General features: G+C 46.4%; 1 protein-coding gene across 1 annotated transcript in view; it reads left to right on the top strand.

Moving 5' to 3' along the window:
* Positions 1–27,549, top strand: part of SYT13 (synaptotagmin 13) — a 58,657-nt gene that overhangs the window by 6,730 nt on the left and 24,378 nt on the right. Inside the window, exons 3-4 of the mRNA XM_063946269.1 lie at positions 22,652–22,783; positions 25,345–25,658. Of these exons, the coding sequence (XP_063802339.1) occupies positions 22,652–22,783; positions 25,345–25,658 (446 nt within the window). The remainder of the gene's footprint in view (positions 1–22,651; positions 22,784–25,344; positions 25,659–27,549) is intronic.

Raw genomic sequence — 27,549 nt, 5'->3', positions numbered from 1 at the left:
CCAAATCACATTATACATCGCACTGCGCCCCAAATCACATTATACACTGCACTGTGCCCCCAAATCACATAATACATCACACTGCACCCCAAATCACATTATACATCGCACTGCACCCCAAATCACATTATACTGTACATCGCACTGCGCCCCAAATCACATTATACATCGTACTGTGTCCCAAATCACATTATACACTGCACTGTGCCCCCAAATCACATAATACATCACACTGCACCCCAAATCACATTATACATCGTACTATGTCCCAAATCACATTATACATCGTACTGTGTCCCAAATCACATTATATGCCTCATAGTGCCCCACATTACATCACACAGCATGCCCCGGCGCACTGTGCCCCCAAATCACATAATACATCACACTGCACCCCAAATCACATTATACATCGCACTGCACCCCAAATCACATTATACTGTACATTGCACTGCGCCCCAAATCACATTATACATCGCACTGCGCCCCAAATCACATTATACACTGCACTGTGCCCCCAAATCACATAATACATCACACTGCACCCCAAATCACATTATACATCGCACTGCACCCCAAATCACATTATACTGTACATCGCACTGCGCCCCAAATCACATTATACATCGTACTGTGTCCCAAATCACATTATATGCCTCATAATGCCCCAGTTCACATTACATCACACAGCATGCCCCGGCGCACTGTGCCCCCAAATCACATAATACATCACACTGCACCCCAAATCACATTATACATCGCACTGCACCCCAAATCACATTATACTGTACATCGCACTGCGCCCCAAATAACATTATACATCGCACTGCGCCCCAAATCACATTATACACTGCACTGTGCCCCCAAATCACATAATACATCACACTGCACCCCAAATCACATTATACATCGCACTGCACCCCAAATCACATTATACTGTACATCGCACTGCGCCCCAAATCACATTATACATCGTACTGTGTCCCAAATCACATTATATGCCTCATAATGCCCCAGTTCACATTACATCACACAGCATGCCCCGGCGCACTGTGCCCCCAAATCACATTATACATCACACTGTGCCCCCAAATCACATTATACATCGCACTATGCCCCAAATCACATTATACATCACACTGCACCCCAAATCACATTATACATCGTACTGTGTCCCAAATCACATTATATGCCTCATAGTGCCCCACATTACATCACACAGCATGCCCCTGCGCACTGTGCCCCCAAATCACATTATACATCGCACTGCACCCCCAAATCACATTATACATCGCACTGTACCCCCAAATCACATTATACATCACACTGCACCCCAAATCACATTATACACTGCACTGTGCCCCCAAATCACATTATACATCACACTGCACCCCAAATCACATTATACATCGCACTGTACCCCAAATCACATTATACATCGCACTGTGCCCCCAAATCACATTATACATCGCACTGTGCCCCCAAATCACATTATACATCGCACTGTGCCCCCAAATCACATTATATGCCTCATAGTGCCCCAATTCACATTACATCACACAGCATGCCCCAGCGCACTGTGCCCCCAAATCACATTATACATCGCACTGCGCCCCCAAATCACATTATACATCGCACTATGCCCCAAATCACATTATACATCACACTGCACCACAAATCACATTATACATCGTACTGTGTCCCAAATCACATTATATGCCTCATAGTGCCCCACATTACATCACACAGCATGCCCCGGCGCACTGTGCCCCCAAATCACATTATACATCGCACTGCGCCCCCAAATCACATTATACATCGCACTATGCCCCAAATCACATTATACATCACACTGCACCGCAAATCACATTATACATCGCACTGTGTCCCAAATCACATTATATGCCTCATAGTGCCCCACATTACATCACACATCATGCCCCGACGCACTGTGCCCCCAAATCACATTATACATCGCACTGCGCCCCCAATCACATTATACATCGCACTGTACCCCCAAATCACATTATACATCACACTGCACCCCAAATCACATTATACACTGCACTGTGCCCCCAAATCACATTATACATCACACTGCACCCCAAATCACATTATGCATCGCACTGTACCCCAAATCACATTATACATCGCACTGTGCCCCCAAATCACATTATACATCGCACTGTGCCCCCAAATCACATTATATGCCTCATAGTGCCCCAATTCACATTACATCACACAGCATGCCCCAGCGCACTGTGCCCCCAAATCACATTATACATCGCACTGCACCCCAAATCACATTATACATTGCACTATACCCCAAATCACATTATACATCACACTGCACCCCAAATCACATTATACATCGTACTGTGACCCAAATCACATTATATGCCTCATAGTGCCCCAATTCACATTACATCACACAGCATGCCCCAGCGCACTGTGCCACCAAATCACATTATACATCGCACTGTACCCCCAAATCCCATTATACATTGCACTGTGTCCCAAATAACATTATACACCGCACTGCATCCCCAAATCACATTATATGCTGCACTGTGCCCCAAATCACATTATATGCCTCATAGTGTCGCAATTCACAGGCCTCTGTATTATCCAGTCCATGCGGCAGTTGGGGTCACTCCACGTACACTGTGTGCCTTGTCACCAGTGGTACGGCCTGGCATGGAGCACAAAGGTCGCTGAGAGAAGCCGCTGACTCCATTGAGCATGTTACAGCCATTCCACCTGTTGCCTTTGTGAAGTAAAGCGCCTCTGGTGCAGACCATGGAGTTAGGTAGGCATTTTCTTACTACGTACCCGGAAGGGGATTGTGCCGGGCCCCCTTGGAAGCATAGGGCCCAGTACATGTGTAACCGTAGTACCCCCTGTCACGAGCCATGGGGAAGGAGACAGATCCCTCTCCAGAGACTCGCCGCAGAAAGAAGTCTATTGGCTTCTACAGGCAAAGCCATCTATAGTTAGACTTAACGGAGCTTGATGCATATGGACACATCCAGGACTGCACTGCCGGCGGTCCACGGCGTATATCTCTCGTACATGCTGTATACTGTTTTAATATATTGGCTATGGGGAATCCTCTTTTGCACCAGATGCAATTATACACCCATTCCTTCGCTTTATACATCCTGGCCACTGAGTTCCGGCAGCTGACAGGGAGGAGTTGCAAATAACAGCTTCTTGATACACTCCAAGGGGTATATTTACTAAAGTGCCGGTTCTTAGAAGTGGAGAAGTTGCCCATAGCAACCAATCACATTATATCTATTATATTCTAGAAGGTGCTAGATAAATGTTATGTAGATTCTAATTGGTTGCTAAGGGCAACATCTCCACTTCAAAACACCTGAACTTTAGTAAATATTAGAGATGAGCGGGTTCGGTTCCTCGGAATCCGAACCCGCCCGAACTTCATGTTTTTTTTACACGGGTCCGAGCGACTCGGATCTTCCCGCCTTGCTCGGTTAACCCGAGCGCGCCCGAACGTCATCATGACGCTGTCGGATTCTCGCGAGGCTCGGATTCTATCGCGAGACTCGGATTCTATATAAGGAGCCGCGCGTCGCCGCCATTTTCACACGTGCATTGAGATTGATAGGGAGAGGACGTGGCTGGCGTCCTCTCCATTTAGATTAGAAGAGAGAGAGTGAGATTGAGACAGAGACACTTGATTTACTGGAGCTTAGGAGTACTAGAGAGTGCAGAGTTTACTAGTGACTGACCACTGACCAGTGACCACCAGTGCAGTTTTATTTAATATAATCCGTTCTCTGCCTGAAAAAAACGATACACAGTGACTCAGTCACATACCATATCTGTGCTCAGCCCAGTGTGCTGCATCATCTATGTATAATATCTGACTGTGCTCACACAGCTTAATTGTGGGGGAGACTGGGGAGCAGTTATAGGTTATAGCAGGAGCCAGGAGTACATACATATTATTAAAATTAAACAGTGCACACTTTTGCTGCAGGCAGGAGTGCCACTGCCAGTGTGACTGACCAGTGACCTGACCACACTGACCACCAGTATAGTATACTATATTGTGATTGCCTGAAAAAGTTAAACACTCGTCGTGTGACTTGTGTTGTGTTTTTTTTTTTATTCTATAAAAAACTCATTCTGCTGACAGACAGTGTCCAGCAGGTCCGTCATTATATAATATATACCTGTCCGGCTGCAGTAGTGATATATATATATTTTTTATATCATTATTTATCATCCAGTCGCAGCAGACACAGTATGGTAGTTCACGGCTGTAGCTACCTCTGTGTCGGCACTCGGCAGTCCATCCATAATTGTATACCACCTACCCGTGGTTTTTTTTTCTTTCTTCTTTATACATACTACATCTCATTATCATCCAGTCTATATTAGCAGCAGACACAGTACAGTACGGTAGTCCACGGCTGTAGCTACCTCTGTGTCGGCACTCGGCAGTCCATCCATAATTGTATACCACCTACCCGTGGTTTTTTTTTTCTTTCTTCTTTATACATACTACATCTCATTATCATCCAGTCTATATTAGCAGCAGACACAGTACAGTACGGTAGTCCATGGCTGTAGCTACCTCTGTGTCGGCACTCGGCAGTCCGTCCATAATTGTATACCACCTACCCGTGGTTTTTTTTTCTTTCTTCTTTATACATACATACTACATCTCATTATCATCCAGTCTATATTAGCAGCAGACACAGTACAGTACGGTAGTCCACAGCTGTAGCTACCTCTGTGTCGGCACTCGGCAGTCCATCCATAATTGTATACCACCTACCCGTGGTTTTTTTTTCTTTCTTCTTTATACATACTACATCTCATTATCAACCAGTCTATATTAGCAGCAGACACAGTACAGTACGGTAGTCCACGGCTGTAGCTACCTCTGTGTCGGCACTCGGCAGTCCATCCATAATTGTATACCACCTACCCGTGGTTTTTTTTTCTTTCTTCTTTATACATACATACTACATCTCATTATCATCCAGTCTATATTAGCAGCAGACACAGTACAGTACGGTAGTCCACGGCTGTAGCTACCTCTGTGTCGGCATTTGGCAGTCCATCCATAATTGTATACCACCTACCCGTGGTTTTTTTTTTTCTTCTTTATACATACTACATCTCATTATCAACCAGTCTATATTAGCAGCAGACACAGTACAGTACGGTAGTCCATGGCTGTAGCTACCTCTGTGTCGGCACTCGGCAGTCCATCCATAATTGTATACCACCTACCCGTGGTTTTTTTTTCTTTCTTCTTTATACATACATACTACATCTCATTATCATCCAGTCTATATTAGCAGCAGACACAGTACAGTACGGTAGTCCACGGCTGTAGCTACCTCTGTGTCGGCACTCGGCAGTCCATCCATAATTGTATACCACCTACCCGTGGTTTTTTTTTTCTTTCTTCTTTATACGTACTACATCTCATTATCATCCAGTCTATATTAGCAGCAGACACAGTACAGTACGGTAGTCCACGGCTGTAGCTACCTCTGTGTCGGCACTTGGCAGTCCATCCATAATTGTATACCACCTACCCGTGGTTTTTTTTTCTTTCTTCTTTATACATACTACATCTCATTATCAACCAGTCTATATTAGCAGCAGACACAGTACAGTACGGTAGTCCACGGCTGTAGCTACCTCTGTGTCGGCACTCGGCAGTCCATCCATAATTGTATACCACCTACCCGTGGTTTTTTTTTCTTTCTTCTTTATACATACATACTACATCTCATTATCATCCAGTCTATATTAGCAGCAGACACAGTACAGTACGGTAGTCCACGGCTGTAGCTACCTCTGTGTCGGCACTCGGCAGTCCATCCATAATTGTATACCACCTACCCGTGGTTTTTTTTTCTTTCTTCTTTATACATACTACATCTCATTATCATCCAGTCTATATTAGCAGCAGACACAGTACAGTACGGTAGTCCACGGCTGTAGCTACCTCTGTGTCGGCACTCGGCAGTCCATCCATAATTGTATACCACCTACCCGTGGTTTTTTTTTCTTTCTTCTTTATACATACATACTACATCTCATTATCATCCAGTCTATATTAGCAGCAGACACAGTACAGTACGGTAGTCCACGGCTGTAGCTACCTCTGTGTCGGCACTCGGCAGTCCATCCATAATTGTATACCACCTACCCGTGGTTTTTTTTCTTTCTTCTTTATACATACTACATCTCATTATCATCCAGTCTATATTAGCAGCAGACACAGTACAGTACGGTAGTCCACGGCTGTAGCTACCTCTGTGTCGGCACTCGGCAGTCCATCCATAAATGTATACCACCTAACCGTGGTTTTTTTTTTCTTTCTTCTTTATACATACTACATCTCATTATCATCCAGTCTATATTAGCAGCAGACACAGTACAGTACGGTAGTCCATGGCTGTAGCTACCTCTGTGTCGGCACTCGGCAGTCCGTCCATAATTGTATACCACCTACCCGTGGTTTTTTTTTCTTTCTTCTTTATACATACATACTACATCTCATTATCATCCAGTCTATATTAGCAGCAGACACAGTACAGTACGGTAGTCCACGGCTGTAGCTACCTCTGTGTCGGCACTCGGCAGTCCATCCATAATTGTATACCACCTACCCGTGGTTTTTTTTTCTTTCTTCTTTATACATACTACATCTCATTATCAACCAGTCTATATTAGCAGCAGACACAGTACAGTACGGTAGTCCACGGCTGTAGCTACCTCTGTGTCGGCACTCGGCAGTCCATCCATAATTGTATACCACCTACCCGTGGTTTTTTTTTCTTTCTTCTTTATACATACATACTACATCTCATTATCATCCAGTCTATATTAGCAGCAGACACAGTACAGTACGGTAGTCCACGGCTGTAGCTACCTCTGTGTCGGCACTTGGCAGTCCATCCATAATTGTATACCACCTACCCGTGGTTTTTTTTTTTCTTCTTTATACATACTACATCTCATTATCAACCAGTCTATATTAGCAGCAGACACAGTACAGTACGGTAGTCCACGGCTGTAGCTACCTCTGTGTCGGCACTCGGCAGTCCATCCATAATTGTATACCACCTACCCGTGGTTTTTTTTTTCTTTCTTCTTTATACATACTACATCTCATTATCATCCAGTCTATATTAGCAGCAGACACAGTACAGTACGGTAGTCCACGGCTGTAGCTACCTCTGTGTCTGCACTTGGCAGTCCATCCATAATTGTATACCACCTACCCGTGGTTTTTTTTTCTTTCTTCTTTATACATACTACATCTCATTATCAACCAGTCTATATTAGCAGCAGACACAGTACAGTACGGTAGTCCACGGCTGTAGCTACCTCTGTGTCGGCACTCGGCAGTCCATCCATAATTGTATACCACCTACCCGTGGTTTTTTTTTCTTTCTTCTTTATACATACATACTACATCTCATTATCATCCAGTCTATATTAGCAGCAGACACAGTACAGTACGGTAGTCCACGGCTGTAGCTACCTCTGTGTCGGCACTCGGCAGTCCATCCATAATTGTATACCACCTACCCGTGGTTTTTTTTTCTTTCTTCTTTATACATACTACATCTCATTATCATCCAGTCTATATTAGCAGCAGACACAGTACAGTACGGTAGTCCACGGCTGTAGCTACCTCTGTGTCGGCACTCGGCAGTCCATCCATAATTGTATACCACCTACCCGTGGTTTTTTTTTCTTTCTTCTTTATACATACATACTACATCTCATTATCATCCAGTCTATATTAGCAGCAGACACAGTACAGTACGGTAGTCCACGGCTGTAGCTACCTCTGTGTCGGCACTCGGCAGTCCATCCATAATTGTATACCACCTACCCGTGGTTTTTTTTTCTTTCTTCTTTATACATACTACATCTCATTATCATCCAGTCTATATTAGCAGCAGACACAGTACAGTACGGTAGTCCACGGCTGTAGCTACCTCTGTGTCGGCACTCGGCAGTCCATCCATAATTGTATACCACCTACCCGTGGTTTTTTTTTTCTTTCTTCTTTATACATACTACATCTCATTATCATCCAGTCTATATTAGCAGCAGACACAGTACAGTACGGTAGTCCACGGCTGTAGCTACCTCTGTGTCGGCACTTGGCAGTCCATCCATAATTGTATACCACCTACCCGTGGTTTTTTTTTCTTTCTTCTTTATACATACTACATCTCATTATCAACCAGTCTATATTAGCAGCAGACACAGTACAGTACGGTAGTCCACGGCTGTAGCTACCTCTGTGTCGGCACTCGGCAGTCCATCCATAATTGTATACCACCTACCCGTGGTTTTTTTTTCTTTCTTCTTTATACATACATACTACATCTCATTATCATCCAGTCTATATTAGCAGCAGACACAGTACAGTACGGTAGTCCACGGCTGTAGCTACCTCTGTGTCGGCACTCGGCAGTCCATCCATAATTGTATACCACCTACCCGTGGTTTTTTTTTCTTTCTTCTTTATACATACTACATCTCATTATCATCCAGTCTATATTAGCAGCAGACACAGTACAGTACGGTAGTCCACGGCTGTAGCTACCTCTGTGTCGGCACTCGGCAGTCCATTCATAATTGTATACTAGTATCCATCCATCTCCATTGTTTACCTGAGGTGCCTTTTAGTTGTGCCTATTAAAATATGGAGAACAAAAATGTTGAGGTTCCAAAATTAGGGAAAGATCAAGATCCACTTCCACCTCGTGCTGAAGCTGCTGCCACTAGTCATGGCCGAGACGATGAAATGCCAGCAACGTCGTCTGCCAAGGCCGATGCCCAATGTCATAGTACAGAGCATGTCAAATCCAAAACACCAAATATCAGTAAAAAAAGGACTCCAAAACCTAAAATAAAATTGTCTGAGGAGAAGCGTAAACTTGCCAATATGCCATTTACCACACGGAGTGGCAAGGAACGGCTGAGGCCCTGGCCTATGTTCATGGCTAGTGGTTCAGCTTCACATGAGGATGGAAGCACTCAGCCTCTCGCTAGAAAACTGAAAAGACTCAAGCTGGCAAAAGCACCGCAAAGAACTGTGCGTTCTTCGAAATCCCAAATCCACAAGGAGAGTCCAATTGTGTCGGTTGCGATGCCTGACCTTCCCAACACTGGACGTGAAGAGCATGCGCCTTCCACCATTTGCACGCCCCCTGCAAGTGCTGGAAGGAGCACCCGCAGTCCAGTTCCTGATAGTCAGATTGAAGATGTCAGTGTTGAAGTACACCAGGATGAGGAGGATATGGGTGTTGCTGGCGCTGGGGAGGAAATTGACCAGGAGGATTCTGATGGTGAGGTGGTTTGTTTAAGTCAGGCACCCGGGGAGACACCTGTTGTCCGTGGGAGGAATATGGCCGTTGACATGCCTGGTGAAAATACCAAAAAAATCAGCTCTTCGGTGTGGAACTATTTCAACAGAAATGCGGACAACAGGTGTCAAGCCGTGTGTTCCCTTTGTCAAGCTGTAATAAGTAGGGGTAAGGACGTTAACCACCTCGGAACATCCTCCCTTATACGTCACCTGCAGCGCATTCATAATAAGTCAGTGACAAGTTCAAAAACTTTGGGTGACAGCGGAAGCAGTCCACTGACCAGTAAATCCCTTCCTCTTGTAACCAAGCTCACGCAAACCACCCCACCAACTCCCTCAGTGTCAATTTCCTCCTTCCCAAGGAATGCCAATAGTCCTGCAGGCCATGTCACTGGCAATTCTGACGATTCCTCTCCTGCCTGGGATTCCTCCGATGCATCCTTGCGTGTAACGCCTACTGCTGCTGGCGCTGCTGTTGTTGCTGCTGGGAGTCGATGGTCATCCCAGAGGGGAAGTCGTAAGCCCACTTGTACTACTTCCAGTAAGCAATTGACTGTTCAACAGTCCTTTGCGAGGAAGATGAAATATCACAGCAGTCATCCTGCTGCAAAGCGGATAACTGAGGCCTTGACAACTATGTTGGTGTTAGACGTGCGTCCGGTATCCGCCGTTAGTTCACAGGGAACTAGACAATTTATTGAGGCAGTGTGCCCCCGTTACCAAATACCATCTAGGTTCCACTTCTCTAGGCAGGCGATACCGAAAATGTACACGGACCTCAGAAAAAGACTCACCAGTGTCCTAAAAAATGCAGCTGGACCCAATGTCCACTTAACCACGGACATGTGGACAAGTGGAGCAGGGCAGGGTCAGGACTATATGACTGTGACAGCCCACTGGGTAGATGTATGGACTCCCGCCGCAAGAACAGCAGCGGCGGCACCAGTAGCAGCATCTCGCAAACGCCAACTCTTTCCTAGGCAGGCTACGCTTTGTATCACCGCTTTCCAGAATACGCACACAGCTGAAAACCTCTTACGGCAACTGGGGAAGATCATCGCGGAATGGCTTACCCCAATTGGACTCTCCTGTGGATTTGTGGCATCGGACAACGCCAGCAATATTGTGTGTGCATTAAATATGGGCAAATTCCAGCACGTCCCATGTTTTGCACATACCTTGAATTTGGTGGTGCAGAATTTTTTAAAAAACGACAGGGGCGTGCAAGAGATGCTGTCGGTGGCCAGAAGAATTGCGGGACACTTTCGGCGTACAGGCACCACGTACAGAAGACTGGAGCACCACCAAAAACTACTGAACCTGCCCTGCCATCATCTGAAGCAAGAAGTGGTAACGAGGTGGAATTCAACCCTCTATATGCTTCAGAGGTTGGAGGAGCAGCAAAAGGCCATTCAAGCCTATACAATTGAGCACGATATAGGAGGTGGAATGCACCTGTCTCAAGCGCAGTGGAGAATGATTTCAACGTTGTGCAAGGTTCTGATGCCCTTTGAACTTGCCACACGTGAAGTCAGTTCAGACACTGCCAGCCTGAGTCAGGTCATTCCCCTCATCAGGCTTTTGCAGAAGAAGCTGGAGACATTGAAGGAGGAGCTAACACGGAGCGATTCCGCTAGGCATGTGGGACTTGTGGATGGAGCCCTTAATTCGCTTAACAAGGATTCACGGGTGGTCAATCTGTTGAAATCAGAGCACTACATTTTGGCCACCGTGCTCGATCCTAGATTTAAAGCCTACCTTGGATCTCTCTTTCCGGCAGACACAAGTCTGCTGGGGTTGAAAAACCTGCTGGTGAGAAAATTGTCAAGTCAAGCGGAACACGACCTGTCAACATCTCCTCCTTCACATTCTCCCGCAACTGGGGGTGCGAGGAAAAGGCTCAGAATTCCGAGCCCACCCGCTGGCGGTGATGCAGGGCAGTCTGGAGCGACTGCTGATGCTGACATCTGGTCCGGACTGAAGGACCTGACAACGATTACGGACATGTCGTCTACTGTCACTGCATATGATTCTCTCAACATTGAAAGAATGGTGGAGGATTATACGAGTGACCGCATCCAAGTAGGCACGTCACACAGTCCGTACTTATACTGGCAGGAAAAAGAGGCAATTTGGAGGCCCTTGCACAAACTGGCTTTATTCTACCTAAGTTGCCCACCCACAAGTGTGTACTCTGAAAGAGTGTTTAGTGCCGCCGCTCACCTTGTCAGCAATCGGCGTACGAGGTTACATCCTGAAAATGTGGAGAAGATGATGTTCATTAAAATGAATTATAATCAATTCCTCCGCGGAGACATTGACCAGCAGCAATTGCCTCCACAAAGTACACAGGGAGCTGAGATGGTGGATTCCAGTGGGGACGAATTGATAATCTGTGAGGAGGGGGATGTACACGGTGATATATCGGAGGATGATGATGAGGTGGACATCTTGCCTCTGTAGAGCCAGTTTGTGCAAGGAGAGATTAATTGCTTCTTTTTTGGGGGGGGTCCAAACCAACCCGTCATATCAGTCACAGTCGTGTGGCAGACCCTGTCACTGAAATGATGGGTTGGTTAAAGTGTGCATGTCCTGTTTATACAACATAAGGGTGGGTGGGAGGGCCCAAGGACAATTCCATCTTGCACCTCTTTTTTCTTTCATTTTTCTTTGCGTCATGTGCTGTTTGGGGAGGGTTTTTTGGAAGGGCCATCCTGCGTGACACTGCAGTGCCACTCCTAGATGGGCCCGGTGTTTGTGTCGGCCACTAGGGTCGCTAATCTTACTCACACAGCTACCTCATTGCGCCTCTTTTTTTCTTTGCGTCATGTGCTGTTTGGGGAGGGTTTTTTGGAAGGGACATCCTGCGTGACACTGCAGTGACACTCCTAGATGGGCCCGGTGTTTGTGTCGGCCACTAGGGTCGCTAATCTTACTCACACAGCTACCTCATTGCGCCTCTTTTTTTCTTTGCGTCATGTGCTGTTTGGGGAGGGTTTTTTGGAAGGGACATCCTGCGTGACACTGCAGTGCCACTCCTAGATGGGCCCGGTGTTTGTGTCGGCCACAAGGGTCGCTAATCTTACTCACACAGCTACCTCATTGCGACTCTTTTTTTCTTTGCGTCATGTGCTGTTTGGGGAGGGTTTTTTGGAAGGGACATCCTGCGTGACACTGCAGTGCCACTCCTAGATGGGCCCGGTGTTTGTGTCGGCCACTAGGGTCGCTTATCTTACTCACACAGTCAGCTACCTCATTGCGCCTCTTTTTTCTTTGCGTCATGTGCTGTTTGGGGAGGGTTTTTTGGAAGGGCCATCCTGCGTGACACTGCAGTGCCACTCCTAGATGGGCCCGGTGTTTGTGTCGGCCACTAGGGTCGCTAATCTTACTCACACAGTCAGCTACCTTATTGCGCCTCTTTTTTTCTTTGCGTCATGTGCTGTTTGGGGAGGGTTTTTTGGAAGGGACATCCTGCGTGACACTGCAGTGCCACTCCTAGATGGGCCCGGTGTTTGTGTCGGCCACTAGGGTCGCTTATCTTACTCACACAGTCAGCTACCTCATTGCGCCTCTTTTTTTCTTTGCGTCATGTGCTGTTTGGGGAGGGTTTTTTGGAAGGGACATCCTGCGTGACACTGCAGTGACACTCCTAGATGGGCCCGGTGTTTGTGTCGGCCACTAGGGTCGCTTATCTTACTCACACAGTCAGCTACCTCATTGCGCCTCTTTTTTTCTTTGCGTCATGTGCTGTTTAGGGAGGGTTTTTTGGAAGGGACATCCTGCGTGACACTGCAGTGCCACTCCTAGATGGGCCCGGTGTTTGTGTCGGCCACTAGGGTTGCTAATCTTACTCACACAGCTACCTCATTGCGCCTCTTTTTTTCTTTGCGTCATGTGCTGTTTGGGGAGGGTTTTTTGGAAGGGACATCCTGCGTGACACTGCAGTGCCACTCCTAGATGGGCCCGGTGTTTGTGTCGGCCACTAGGGTCGCTTATCTTACTCACACAGCGACCTCGGTGCAAATTTTAGGACTAAAAATAATATTGTGAGGTGTGAGGTATTCAGAATAGACTGAAAATGAGTGGAAATTATGGTTTTTGAGGTTAATAATACTTTGGGATCAAAATGACCCCCAAATTCTATGATTTAAGCTGTTTTTTAGGGTTTTTTGAAAAAAACACCCGAATCCAAAACACACCCGAATCCGACAAAAAAAATTCGGTGAGGTTTTGCCAAAACGCGGTCGAACCCAAAACACGGCCGCGGAACCGAACCCAAAACCAAAACACAAAACCCGAAAAATTTCAGGCGCTCATCTCTAGTAAATATACCCCTTGGAGTTGTGATGGCATGGCCCAGTGCCACACACCCAGTATGAGGCACAGGAGATGCCACGGTAAATGTGATGTGGTGTAACATCGGAGGCAAATTGCTGGCTGCATAGAGCGCTGCAGAACTTCCACCACTCTTCTGTACAAAGGGCCTTATTCAGAATTCCTCGCAGCAGCAAATTTGTTAGTAGTTGGGCAAAACCATGTGCAGAGAGAGTTAGATTTGGGTGGATTTATTCAAACTGAAATCTAAATTACAGTGTAAAAATAAAGCAGCCAGTATTTACCCTGCACAGAAACAAAATAATCCACCCAAATCTAACTCTCTCTGCACATGTTACATCTGCCCTCCCTGCAGTGCACATGGGCCCTCATTCCGAGTTATTCGCTCGCAAGCTGCTTTTAGCAGCATTGCACACGCTAAGCCGCCGCCTACTGGGAGTGAATCTTAGCTTAGCAAAATTGCGAACGAAAGATTCTCAAAATTGCGATTACACACCTCTTAGCAGTTTCTGAGTAGCTCCAGACTTACTCTGCCACTGCGATCAGTTCAGTCAGTGTCGTTCCTGGTTTGACGTCACAAACACACCCAGCGTTCGCCCAGACACTCCCCCGTTTCTCCAGCCACTCCCGCATTTTTCCCAGAAACGGCAGCGTTTTTTCACACACACCCATAAAACGGCCAGTTTCCGCCCAGAAACACCCACTTCCTGTCAATCACACTCAGATCACCAGAACGAAGAAAAAACCTCGTAATGCCGTGAGTAAAATTCCTAACTGCATAGCAAATTTACTTGGCGCAGTCCCAGTGCGAACATCGCGCATGCGCAATTAGCGGAAAATCGCTGCAATGCGAAGAAAATTACCGAGCGAACAACTCGGAATGAGGCCCCATGGTTTTGCCCAACTGCTAACAAATTTGCTGCTGCGATCAGGTCTGAATTACCCCCATGTGCACACGTAATTCCTGCTCAGCGACTCGGATAGTATGGTATGTAGCTAATCAGGAAAGCAGGACGTTAGCGCCTGGATTCTTTCCCACGTGCCGTGTGACCAGGCAGCGCCCGAGGAGCCAGCCGCAGGATGTTCTACATTTTGTAGGATAAACCGGAATAACCTGTATTTTGCAGAATAGCACTCCCAGTCACAGTCACGTTGTATGGGAAAGCTGCTCTGTTCTGTGTTCTCATACAGTCAGCATGCTGCAAATCCAGGCCAAGATTGTTTATAGAAGGGACCCCAGTAAAAATCATTTGTGAGGCTCCCGCCACCAAACTTTCCGAAAATGTCAGCACGTACTGTCTGCAGCCCATCTTGTCCAACCGCAGGTATGCGCCGGTTCCTGGGACCATCGCCCAATGCACCGCCACCCCATTCTCCATTGTTCCCCCTGTAGAGACCTTCCTCTGATTAAGAATGTCCTTTACCATTATTTTGTGTCTCATTTATTTATTAACCTTTTTATTTCTATGGCACAAACATATAACACAGCGGTGCTCAGACAATGTTTAGTCAGTGACTGTCCTATTCTCGGGGAGGATTACATTCGCTTCCTGCCCTGGGATAATGGGAATGTGGAAGATTCCAGCACTGTCAGGGACGTATCCTCCAGATTGCTGTATACAGTGCGAGCTGGGGGCAGAGGAGACAGCGGAACGCCGCTCACTTATCATACACGTTGCAGCAGCTGACAAGCGTCATTGTGCTGACAGGAGGCGTATTTATATGCAAACCGTGTCGTGTAACAACAGCTCAATCGCGAGCAAATAAACATGTTCATGTGACAACCGAGAAATGTATTTCAGATACAGTTCCCAGACATACAACACAGCTCAATGTCTATATTACAGATGTCTTATTACTATGGCCTAATTCAGACCTAATCGCAGCAGCTAATTTGTCAGCAGTTGGGCAAAACCATGGGGGTCATTCCGAGTTGATCGCTAGCTGCATTCGTTCGCTGTGCAGCGATGAAGCGGAAAAAAAGGCACTTCTGCATATGCGTATGCGGCGCAGTGCGCACGCACGACGTACTATTACAACGAACGATGTAGTTTCACACAAGGTCTAGCGAAGATTTTCAGTCGCACTGCTGGCCGCAGAGTGATTGACATGAAGGGGGCGTTTCTGGGTGTCAACTGACCGTTTTCAGGGAGTGTTCGAAAAAACACAGGTGTGCCAGGAAAAACGCAGGTGTAGCTGTGCGAACGCAGGGCGTGTTTGTGACATCAAATCCGGAACTGAATAGTCTGAAGTGATCGCAAGCGCTGAGTAGGTATCGAGCTACTCTAACACTGCACAAAAAAAACATTGCCGCTGCTCTGCGATCCTTTTGTTCGCACTTCTGCTAAGCTAAAATCCACTCCCAGTGGGAGGCGGCATAGCGTTTGCACGGCTGCTAAAAACTGCTAGCGAGCGATCAACTCGGAATGACCACCCATGTGACTTGCAGGTGGGGCAGATGTAACATGTGCAGAGAGAGTTAGATTTGGGTGGGGTGTGTTCAAACTGAAATCTAATTTGCAGTGTAAAAATAAAGCAGCCAGTATTTACCCTGCACAGAAACAATATAACCCACCCACATCTAACTCTCTCTGCACATGTTACATCTGCAGTGCACATGGTTTTGCCCAACTGCTAACAAATTTGCTGCTGCGATCAACTCTGAATTACCCCCTATGTGTTGTCACTGTGGATTATACTCAGACATGGGGCCGGATGTAATGAAGTCCACATCGGCCGGTGGTGCGGTTCCTGCCCTAACTCATACGTTTTTAAGGCGGCAATCATTTACAATGTGTGGTTTTGCCTTGCACATGACTGGCGCTTTCAAAAAAACCATCTGAGTCCAGCCGGAACCCGCACCTCCTGCCAACGTAGACTCCAGTACATCCCGCCCATAATTCCTTTTTTTCTAAGCACTCCACTTGGAGGACGCACCAGGCCGGGTAATGACACAGAAGAAATGTTTCCTACTTGCTTATGACACTCGTAAACTGGCACGGTGGACCGTTAGCCCGGTGCTTTGCTGGCGGTGTCGCTGGAAGGCCTGCACCCTAGCACTAAAGGGTATATTTACTAAAGGACGATTTTGATCCATTACAGATCTCGATGTTGGGCTTCCAGGGCTATGTACACATTTACTAACATTTAAAAAATCATCTGTTAGTAAATGTGTTTTAGCCCTGTAAGACTAACACTGATTAAGATCGCTTTTTCAATCAATCTGAAATGAATTAATAATCAATCAAAATTGACCATTAGTAAATATACCGCTAAGGCTACACTTTGGTCAGTGACGTATCCACAGTGGAGGCTAATGGTACATGTGGTTTGGTGTTGCCCTGCATTATGGGGATGTACTGTACTAAGCCTTTGAAAATTATATAAACTGGAGAGAGATAAAGTACCAATCAATCAATCAATCAATCAACTCCTGTCTTTTTTCAAGCACAGCTGATTGGCTGGTATTTTATCTCTCTCCACTCTATAATTCTGCAATGCTTAGTACATCTGTACCTACGTAGTTTAATATAAGCCACTAAAAGTTATCATTAACAAGGTGCACAGACATTAGGGGGGTCATTCTGAGTTGTTCACTCGTTGACGATTTTCGCTATGCTGCGATTTGTTGCTAAATGCGCATGCGCATGATACGCAGCGCGCATGCGCTTAGTTATTTAACACAAAACTTAGTAGATTTGCTGGTGTTCGTGCAACGCTTTTCAGTCGCTCTGCTGATCGGTGAGTGATTGACAGGAAAGGGGCGTTTCTGGGTGGTAACTGAGCGTTTTCCGGGAGTGTGCTAAAAAACGCAGGCGTGTCAGGGAAAAACGTGGGAGTGTCTGGAGAAACGGGGGAGTGGCTGGCCGAACGCAGGGCGTGTTTGTGACGTCAAACCAGGAACTAAACGGACTGAGGTGATCGCAATCTGTGAGTAGTTCTGGAGCTACTCAGAAACTGCAAATAATTATTTAGTAGCAGTTCTGCTAATCTTTCGTTCGCTATTCTGCTAAGCTAAGATACACTCCCAGAGGGCGGCGGCCTAGCGTGTGCAATGCTGCTAAAAGCAGCTAGCGAGCGAACAACTCGGAATGAGGAACAATATCTTTCTACAGACAGCACGTGTGTTAGTCGTGTGACTATACTGCAGGAGCAAATAGCGCTGTGTATTCAGTACGGGGGGAGTTATTATGAGCAGGCTGCGCTCATGTCTTGCCTTGACATAACACAACACCAGTGAAACATCTGACTATGGCACAGGTGATCTGGAGTTTCAGTCCCCACAGGGAGATCTGTACAGTAAATATTGTAATACCACCTGATAATGCATGCATGTATATTTTGCTTTCATTTTAATGATATTTTTTTTTTGTAAGAGTTTGGCTTCCTTAAAATAAAAGTGTATATCATTCAGGTGTAGGATGTGAGGTTCTTCAGCTGCTGTGGAACAACAAATTCCAGCATGCCCTGCCACAGTTTTAGTATACCCTAATAGCAAAACTGTGGCAGGGCATGCTGAGGTGTCTAGTTCCACTGCAGCTGGAGTGTCATACAGTACTTTGGCCTAGATCCACCGTGACCTTTAGTACCCTGGATATTGCACCGGGTGGGTGAAGACACTGAGAAAAGTCCTTCAACCTCCTTATTGCTCCTGATACTGCTGCTATTGGGTCTGCAGACTGTCCCCGTGTGTGGGTGAACTGGTTTAAATGAAGCACGCATGTACATGCGATTTCTAGTCAGCAAAGTCCCTGGTTCCAGCTCCCAGACAGGTATACATTCAGGACTCTGCGTGTTGTACCTGGATCGTTAAGGACTAAAATGTTTGCCTAAAGCATCTCTTTACTGGCAATATGGTACAGCCCAGGCAGGATTCATCTTTATTACCATGGATGTTACACCAGGCAGACTGATGACATTAAGAAAAGTCAGAATATCTCGGCAAAGCCTGGAATGGCTCAGTAAGCTGGGTGCTCCCTTCTCTGGTGGTAACAACAGTGGATGTGATGGTTCCCAATCCTGACTTATTTTTAAGATCCCATTTACAGAAGCACCATGTTGATTTTTGACAATGAGAAAAGTTTCCCTCCAACCTAAGGTATAAGTTATCTCTGGGGGATGTAGTTATTTCACCAGCGGTCATCTCTGGTGCCTAATATCCTGCTCTTCTCTACAGAATATCTGGGAGTCCTGGTTCTCATCCCCTGCTAGGCTTCCATGTTTTTAATACACTGGATGTTGCTCAAGGCTGTTGGGCAATATTATTAAAAGTCTTCTACTCAGAAACAACAATGGTCAGACAGCGGTAACCACAGACACTGGTAACCACAGACACTGATAACCACAGACACTGGTAACCACAGACACTGGTAACCACAGACACTGATAACCACAGACACTGGTAACCACAGACACTGGTAACCACAGACACTGATAACCACAGACAGCGGTAACCACAGACAGCGGTAACCACAGACACTGGTAACCAAGGCTTCCACAGACACTGGTAACCACAGACACTGGTAACCACAGACACTGTTAACCAAGGCTTCCACAGACACTGGTAACCACAGACACTGATAACCACAGACAGCGGTAACCATAGACACTGGTAACCACAGACACTGGTAACCACAGACACTGGTAACCAAGGCTTCCACAGACACTGGTAACCACAGACACTGGTAACCACAGACAGCGGTAACCACAGACACTGGTAACCACAGACACTGATAACCACAGACACTGATAACCACAGACAGCGATAACCACAGACACTGGTAACCACAGACACTGATAACCACAGACACTGATAACCACAGACACTGGTAACCACAGACACTGATAACCACAGACACTGGTAACCACAGACACTGATAACCACAGACAGCGGTAACCACAGACACTGGTAACCAAGGCTTCCACAGACACTGGTAACCACAGACACTGGTAACCACAGACACTGGTAACCACAAACAGCGGTAACCACAGACACTGGTAACCACAGACACTGATAACCACAGACACTGATAACCACAGACAGCGGTAACCACAGACACTGGTAACCACAGACACTGGTAACCATAGACACTGATAACCACAGACAGCGGTAACCACAGACACTGGTAACCAAGGCTTCCACAGACACTGGTAACCACAGACACTGGTAACCACAGACACTGGTAACCACAAACAGCGGTAACCACAGACACTGGTAACCACAGACACTGATAACCACAGACACTGATCACCACAGACAGCGGTAACCACAGACACTGGTAACCAAGGCTTCCACAGACACTGGTAACCACAGACACTGGTAACCACAGACACTGGTAACCACAGACAGCGGTAACCACAGACAGCGGTAACCAAGGCTTCCACAGACACTGGTAACCACAGACACTGGTAACCACAGATACTGGTAACCAAGGCTTCCATAGACACTGGTAACCACAGACAGTCGTAACCACAGACACTGGTAACCACAGACACTGGTAACCAAGGCTTCCACAGACACTGGTAACCACAGACACTGGTTACCCCAGACACTGGTAACCACAGACACTGGTAACCAAGGCTTCCACAGACACTGGTAACCACAGACACTGGTAACCAAGGCTTCCACAGACACTGGTAACCACAGACACTGGTAACCACAAACACTGGTAACCACAGACACTGGTAACCAAGGCTTCCACAGACACTGATAACCACAGACACTGGTAACCAAGGCTTCCACAGACACTGGTAACCACAGACACTGGTAACCACAGACACTGGTAACCAAGGCTTCCACAGACACTGGTAACCACAGACACTGGTAACCACAAACACTGGTAACCACAGACACTGGTAACCAAGGCTTCCACAGACACTGGTAACCACAGACACTGGTAACCACAGACACTGGTAACCAAGGCTTCCACAGACACTGGTAACCACAGACACTGGTAACCACAAACACTGGTAACCACAGACACTGGTAACCAAGGCTTCCACAGACACTGGTAACCACAGACACTGGTAACCAAGGCTTCCACAGACACTGGTAACCACAGACACTGGTAACCAAGGCTTACACAGACACTGGTAACCACAGACACTGGTAACCACAAACACTGGTAACCACAGACACTGGTAACCAAGGCTTCCACAGACACTGGTAGCCACAGACACTGGTAACCAAGGCTTCCACAGACACTGGTAACCACAGACACTGGTAACCAAGGCTTCCACAGACACTGGTAACCACAGACACTGGTAACCAAGGCTTCCACAGACTTTGGTAACCACAGACACTGGTAACCACAGACACTGGTAACCAAGACTTCCACAGACAGCGGTAACCACAGACACTGGTAACCACAGACAGTGGTAACCACAGACACTGGTAACCACAGACACTGGTAACCAAGACTTCCACAGACAGCGGTAACCACAGACACTGGTAACTACAGACACTGGTAACCACAGACACTGGTAACCAAGACTTCCACAGACAGCGGTAACCACAGACACTGGTAACCACAGACACTGGTAACCACAGACACTGGTAACCACAGACACTGGTAACCACAGACACTGGTAACCAAGGCTTCCACAGACAATGATGGGGCAGCTCTGGGTTTGAATCCCCGCTCTGTTCCCTTTTAGTCCTTTGAATGACTGATGACTTTCAGATATACCTGCCTCCAGCAAAGCAAGGCTGGTTCAGTGCATTAATACACTGATGTGTTGATGGAAGTCTTGCTGAAGGATCTGGTTCTAATACCTAGATATAATAGGCTTTTTTTAATGTCTTGGATATTGCACCAGGCTAGTTGATGAAACTGAGAAAATGTACTATAGCTCTAAGCTTACTGAACCCTCAGTTGGCCTAATGGACCAATAGTCATCTGCAGAAGCCAAGGTTCAACAGACAGGTACCTTACTGCACCCAGGTTCTTGCAAACCACTGGTCAATGTCACCAAGAGAAGAATCTGCTCTACCAAAGGAATGTAGTTATGTGACCGCCGGTCACTATACCGACATTGGGATCCCAAATGATTGACAGCCCGACAGTCGGCATGCCGACTACAGGGACTATTCCCATTCGTGAGTGTCCACTACACTCATAGAGTGTAGCTCGGGGACCAAGCATCGGTATGGTGACCGTCAGGATCCCAAATGCCGGTCACCCGAATTCAACCCCTCCCAAATCATTACAGCACACAAGAAGGCAGGCTCCCAACCAGACCAGGCAAGGAGCATCACCAGCAGAAACCAGCCACAAGACAACCATGCTATCAACTAAACCCCCCAATGATCAACAATCAGCCTGGCACGCAGTCCTAGACACCAAAAAGAAACTTCACCAACCCAGGATTGCCAGTCCAAGTGAGGAACCAGCCACCTGGCAATCCCGCAATTTAAATGAGAGTAGAAACTACTACTGTCTTAATGTCAACATCAAGGTCCTTAAACCCCCCCCCCACCCCCCCAAAAAAAAAACCAAAAAAAAAAAAAACCCAAAAATCAGGAGGCTTGAACTCAAGACACCAGCACCAAAAACTCAGGTCATAGAATAGACCCCCAGAAAGCTTTAATATTTTTCTCAATGTTGTCAATCCTTGTGCAGATTCCAATATACAGTACATTAAAATAAACTTGCCTTGGCCAGCTTTAGAGGTACAGAGCCTCCTATGCAATAGCTCCATGTGTGTGTCTGACTGTAGTACATGAGATTGGGTGCTTAAGTCCCCTGCATTTCATGCTGATAAATATGCGATATAAACACAGGGGGATTTACTGAGTGACAAAAAGCCTGATTCAGAGTTGTATGCAAACCAGACGGTTATCTATCTATCTATCTATCTATCTATCTATCTATCTATCTATCTATCTATCTATCTATCTATCTAACTTTCTGTGCTCATCATTAACAGATCAGTTTGTGAACATACCTCCTGATAATGAAGATGTGGAAAAGCTGAACAGCTTGCATCATGTTCCGAAACTGCGCTACTCCCTGGGATATGACCGCCAGACAGCGGAGCTGTGTGTATCTTTCCTTGAAGGTAAATCTCAGTCACATTCTCATGTACATTAGAGATGGAGATGATCACAATGAAGGGGGAGGGGGGGGGTGACAACTGGGCCCCACTCCCCCACATTTCTGTGCTTCATGACCATGAAGCAATTAGTCAAAATCATCACACACCTGGCCAGCTCATTTTACTAAAAGTGGGCAAAATGGAGGAGGGTGTCCTCTATTCTGGGAAACCTATGCCCTCCAAAATATGAATTAGACTTTGCACTTTAAATAGGCTTAGGTGCCCCCCCCCCCCCCCCCCCCCTCTCCCATTCCCCTTAGATTCACTTCACAGCACTGCATTTTCTCAGACTGGGATTAGTTGGGCAGAGGTTGCTGGAGGAAATTAACAGATATGTGTTCCACAACTTCAGACTTAAGGAGAAACAAGTGTATAAAGCATTAGGGGCTAGTGCCCTGTCCACTTATTATGATGCCCATACACTTGTAAGATAATCGGTGCTAATCTTCGATTTCTACCGTCTCTGTGAGAGAAATCGGAGGATTGTAGGCACATTTTAGGTACCTTTCGACGCGATGCGCGGGCACGCCGTTTGAATCTCACGTCTCAAGATAGTATGTGCTGCACTTAATATTTATCGAATCGCAGTGCGATCGCATGTGTTTTTAAAAACACATGCTATATATCGCTCTGCGATGTGCGATGGGCACCCACCAGGAGCGGCCCATCACGTGATTACCATGCAATCTATCGCATGATCGCATGGTAATCACTTTGGCAGTTCAGGTGCCGATGCGATGCGCGGGGCATCGCACAAGTGTATGGGCACCATTAGGGAGACAAATCTGACCAACTGGTGGTCTTTGCTGCCTTGAAACGAGAAGATAAATCCAGAATCTAAAACTAAGTACACACTATACAATTATCTGTCAGATAATCTGCCAGATCTGGCTGGTTGGAATGAAAATATGGAAATGGATGAGAGCAAACGACAATCAACGATTTGCTTACAAACACTGGAAAATGGAAATAACCTGTAGTTCATACAAATTGGTTAAATCTGTGATTTAACAATTTGTCTGAATTACAGGTTTTGTTCATTTTCCAGTGTTTGGGAGCAAATAATCAATTGTCATTTGTTCTCATCCATTACCAGATTTTCATTCCAACCAGCCAGATCTGGCAGATTATCTACCAGATAATTGTATAGTGTATGCCCAGCATTAAACTAGGTACACACTATACAATTATCTGGCAGATAATCTGCCAGATCTAGCTGGTTGGAATGAAAATCTGGTAATGGATGAGAGCAAATGGCAATCGACCATTTGCTCCCAAACACTAGAAAACTAACAAAACCTGTCGTTCATACAAATTGATTAAACACAAATTTAACCAAATTGGATGAACGATGTTTTTGTCCATTTTGCAGTTTTTGGGAGCAAATGGTCGATTGTCATTTGCTCTCATCCATTACCAAATTTTCATTCCAACCAGCTAGATCTGGCAGATTATCTGCCAGATAATTGTATAATGTGTACCTAGGTGGTCATTCTGAGTTGATCGCAGCCAGCAACTTTTAGCTGCTGTTGCGATCAACTAATCCCCGCCTATGGGAGAGTTGTTTTTTTTTATATAGCTTAGCAGGGCTGCGATCGCTTGTGCGCCCTGCTAAGTTAAAAAAAGATCAAGACTAGCCCTGGACATACTTACCCTGTGCGACGATCTCAGCAATGCTGGATCCGGCTTTGACGTCAGACAGACGTCCTCCGTTTTCCTGGACACGCCTGCGTTTTCTTCTCCACTCCCCGAAAACGGTCTCCAACGGTTTGGTGACGCCCAGGTACGCCTTCTTTCTGTCAATCTTCTTGCGGTCGGCTCTGCGACCACTTTTGCGACCACATTCTTCGTACTCCTCTATGTAACCCGGCGACCCCTGTCGCCAGGCAATGTCACGCGCAGTGCTGCCACCGCGCATGTGCATTCCGGACCCGTTCGCACCGCAGCGACAAACCGCTGCGTGCGAACGGGTAGGAATGACCCCCCTAAGCTTAAAGGATTAACATGTAGAGCTGGGCACACACTATACAATTATCTGGCAGACCATCTGTCCAATCTGGCTGGTTGGGATAAAACACTTGTAATGCATGGGAGCAAATGACCCATTTTCTCACAAACACTGGAAAACGGACAAAAATGATTATAACACGGATTTAACCAATTTGTCTGAACAATCGTTTTTGTCCATTTTCAAGTGTTTGGGAGCAAATGGTTCAGACAGTTTCTGCTTTACTGACTATCAAAAATCCCAAAGAGTATGTGTATAGAAAGCGGGATTACAGATGCACGCTGTGACTGGGGCATGCGGCGAGATTTTATCAGGGCATAGAAATGGAATGAGTTGGTATAATGATGCAATTTTTTCTTTGTGTGTGTGTAAAAGTCTAAATTATTGGTATTTACCTTATTGGTACAATATGTTGTTCTACGTGCACATATCTCATATACAAATGTGTATAGTATCCGCCCTCCGAGACGCTCTACGTGAGCTGATGAGTGATAACGGTTATTTCTCTGTAATGAAGCTGTAGGTGTGACGCTGACAGGTGAGGACGACCCTGGGAGCCACTGCTACGTCCTGGGCACACTGAAAACTCGCCACGGCCAGACCGAGGCGCAAACAGCACTAACAAAAAGGACAGCACACACAGTGTGGGAGGAAGCGCTGCTGTTCCCCCTGCAGGAGGAGGACAGAGCCGAGGCCACGCTGACCCTCACTCTGCGAAACTGCGACCGCTTCTCGCGTCACCAGGTGGCTGGAGATATTACCCTCAGCCTGGCTAATGTTGGCATTCCCTTTGGCACAGCTCGATGGGTAGAGCTAAGGCCTCCTGAAAAGGTGGGTACTAGAACATTGCTTAAAATAAATTACCTTTTTGAGCACAAGTTTTAGGGGCAGGAACAGCAAAAATGCATAGAGGTAACATATAATATCTCCACCACCCTGTAGTCTCTAACATCATCATCAGTTATATAGAAACAGACTATAATAATAGCAAAACCATGCAACACCTGTCAGCCAGAATGACAAGTCACACAAATAAAAAATGGACCACAAGAGGTTGACGGAGAAGGTACCGACATGAAATAGAGGCCTCTACCCACCCATGAGGTCACTGGCCTTCCTTGCATTTGCCAGAATTTCCAGATGACCAATGTGGGCCATGAGAGGGGGTGGGATAGACACCAGCGAACAGGTTGACTTTGAGAGCACTTGAAAGATTGGAGGTTGGGAGAGACTCTGGTCAGGCAGGGTATGATGTCGCATAAGTGGTGGGCAGCACCAGAGAAGTCTTGCAGGTGAGCGTGAAAGGTGGTCATCAGAGAGGAGCAGATTTACAGCTCAGAGACAGATCTAACAGGCTGTGAGGGAGATTACCTCATGGAAATGTCAGTGACATATATCAATGAGGACTTTCAGGCTGAGGGTGGGCAGCTTGAATTAGTTCTAGAGGTTATGGTGAGACCTTTTGACCATGTCGACCTAATGCATGTCTACCATTAGTGGTAGACCTATTGACTGTAGACCTTTTTAGTGACGATCTATAGTCCGGATATCGTGGAGTGAAGGATGACCCCAAGACAACCGACATGGCGGACAGAAGGGAGTACAATGTTACCAGATGCGAGGAGGTGGCAATGATACTGGGAGAAGGGAGATAATTACTGTAGCTCAGCTCTGGAAATGTTCAGCTGGGGCATTTATTGGGAGGAGCAGCTGGACACACAGGATTGGAGATGGAGAGAGGTTGGAGGATGATAGATTTGTGTGTTGTCTGCATAGAGGTGATAGTGGAAGACAATGCAGCGCAGTAATTCAGCAAGAGACCAGTAACAGAGCTTTCCAGACCCCAACTGATAGAGGGAGCAGGATGTTCCTGGAGCAGAGACAATACAGGAGGATTAGCTTTCTGCCTGGGGCAGGGGTGAATGGAATGGGTCACACACAGGAAAAGAACAATTGTGATAACTGAGTTGATGAGCTGATAACTTGCATGATAAATAGGCTTAATTACGGGAAATTGACCTGGTCGCCATGAGTTGGGCATCATCAGAATGTTTTTTCACCATGAATCCCAGAGATAGCGCACGTTAAGAGAAAAGCACTCTGACACACCCTGCAGGCAGAAGGGTCATTGATCTCTGGATCCCTGCTCATGTGTTGTTAAAGTGACTGGTAACCACAAGACAAATCAAAATATTGGACAATACACGGCGCATACATGATTTTCTGGCATTTTGCTAAGAGGAGAAAATATACTGTAAATGCTTGCTCGAGTAAAAGCAGAAAAAATAGGACTTTGCTGGAAGATAGGGACCCGTGATAACCCTAAATGAGTTTGCTTAGTACCCCTTTAATCTCGCAAATTACTACAGGGCCAGTTCGGGCCTACTAGCACCCTGTGCGAGAATTTTTGGAGGTGCACCACCCCTCCTCAATATGTGCATGTGTTATTTGGCACATGCACTCCTGAAAAAGTGGGCATGGCCTCACAACACGGGTGTGGTCTCACAACTAAGAGCGTGGCCTCAAGGGGAATGCCATATCCCTATGACGAGTGATGATTTGGAGAGGCAGAGGGTGACAGGAGAGAGAGGGTGATGGGGAGATAGTGATGCAGAGGGAAGGCAGAAGGGAAGGCAGTGGGTTGCCCCTTACACATTATGCCCACATAGTAGTAGTGCCACGTACACATTACGCCCACACAGTAGTAGTGCACTTACACATT

This window comes from Pseudophryne corroboree, chromosome 11 (assembly GCF_028390025.1).
Source record: "Pseudophryne corroboree isolate aPseCor3 chromosome 11, aPseCor3.hap2, whole genome shotgun sequence".
NCBI classification, from domain to species: domain Eukaryota; kingdom Metazoa; phylum Chordata; class Amphibia; order Anura; family Myobatrachidae; genus Pseudophryne; species Pseudophryne corroboree.
The sequence above is the reverse complement of the archived record's forward strand: the minus strand, read 5'-3'. Positions and strand labels throughout refer to the sequence as shown.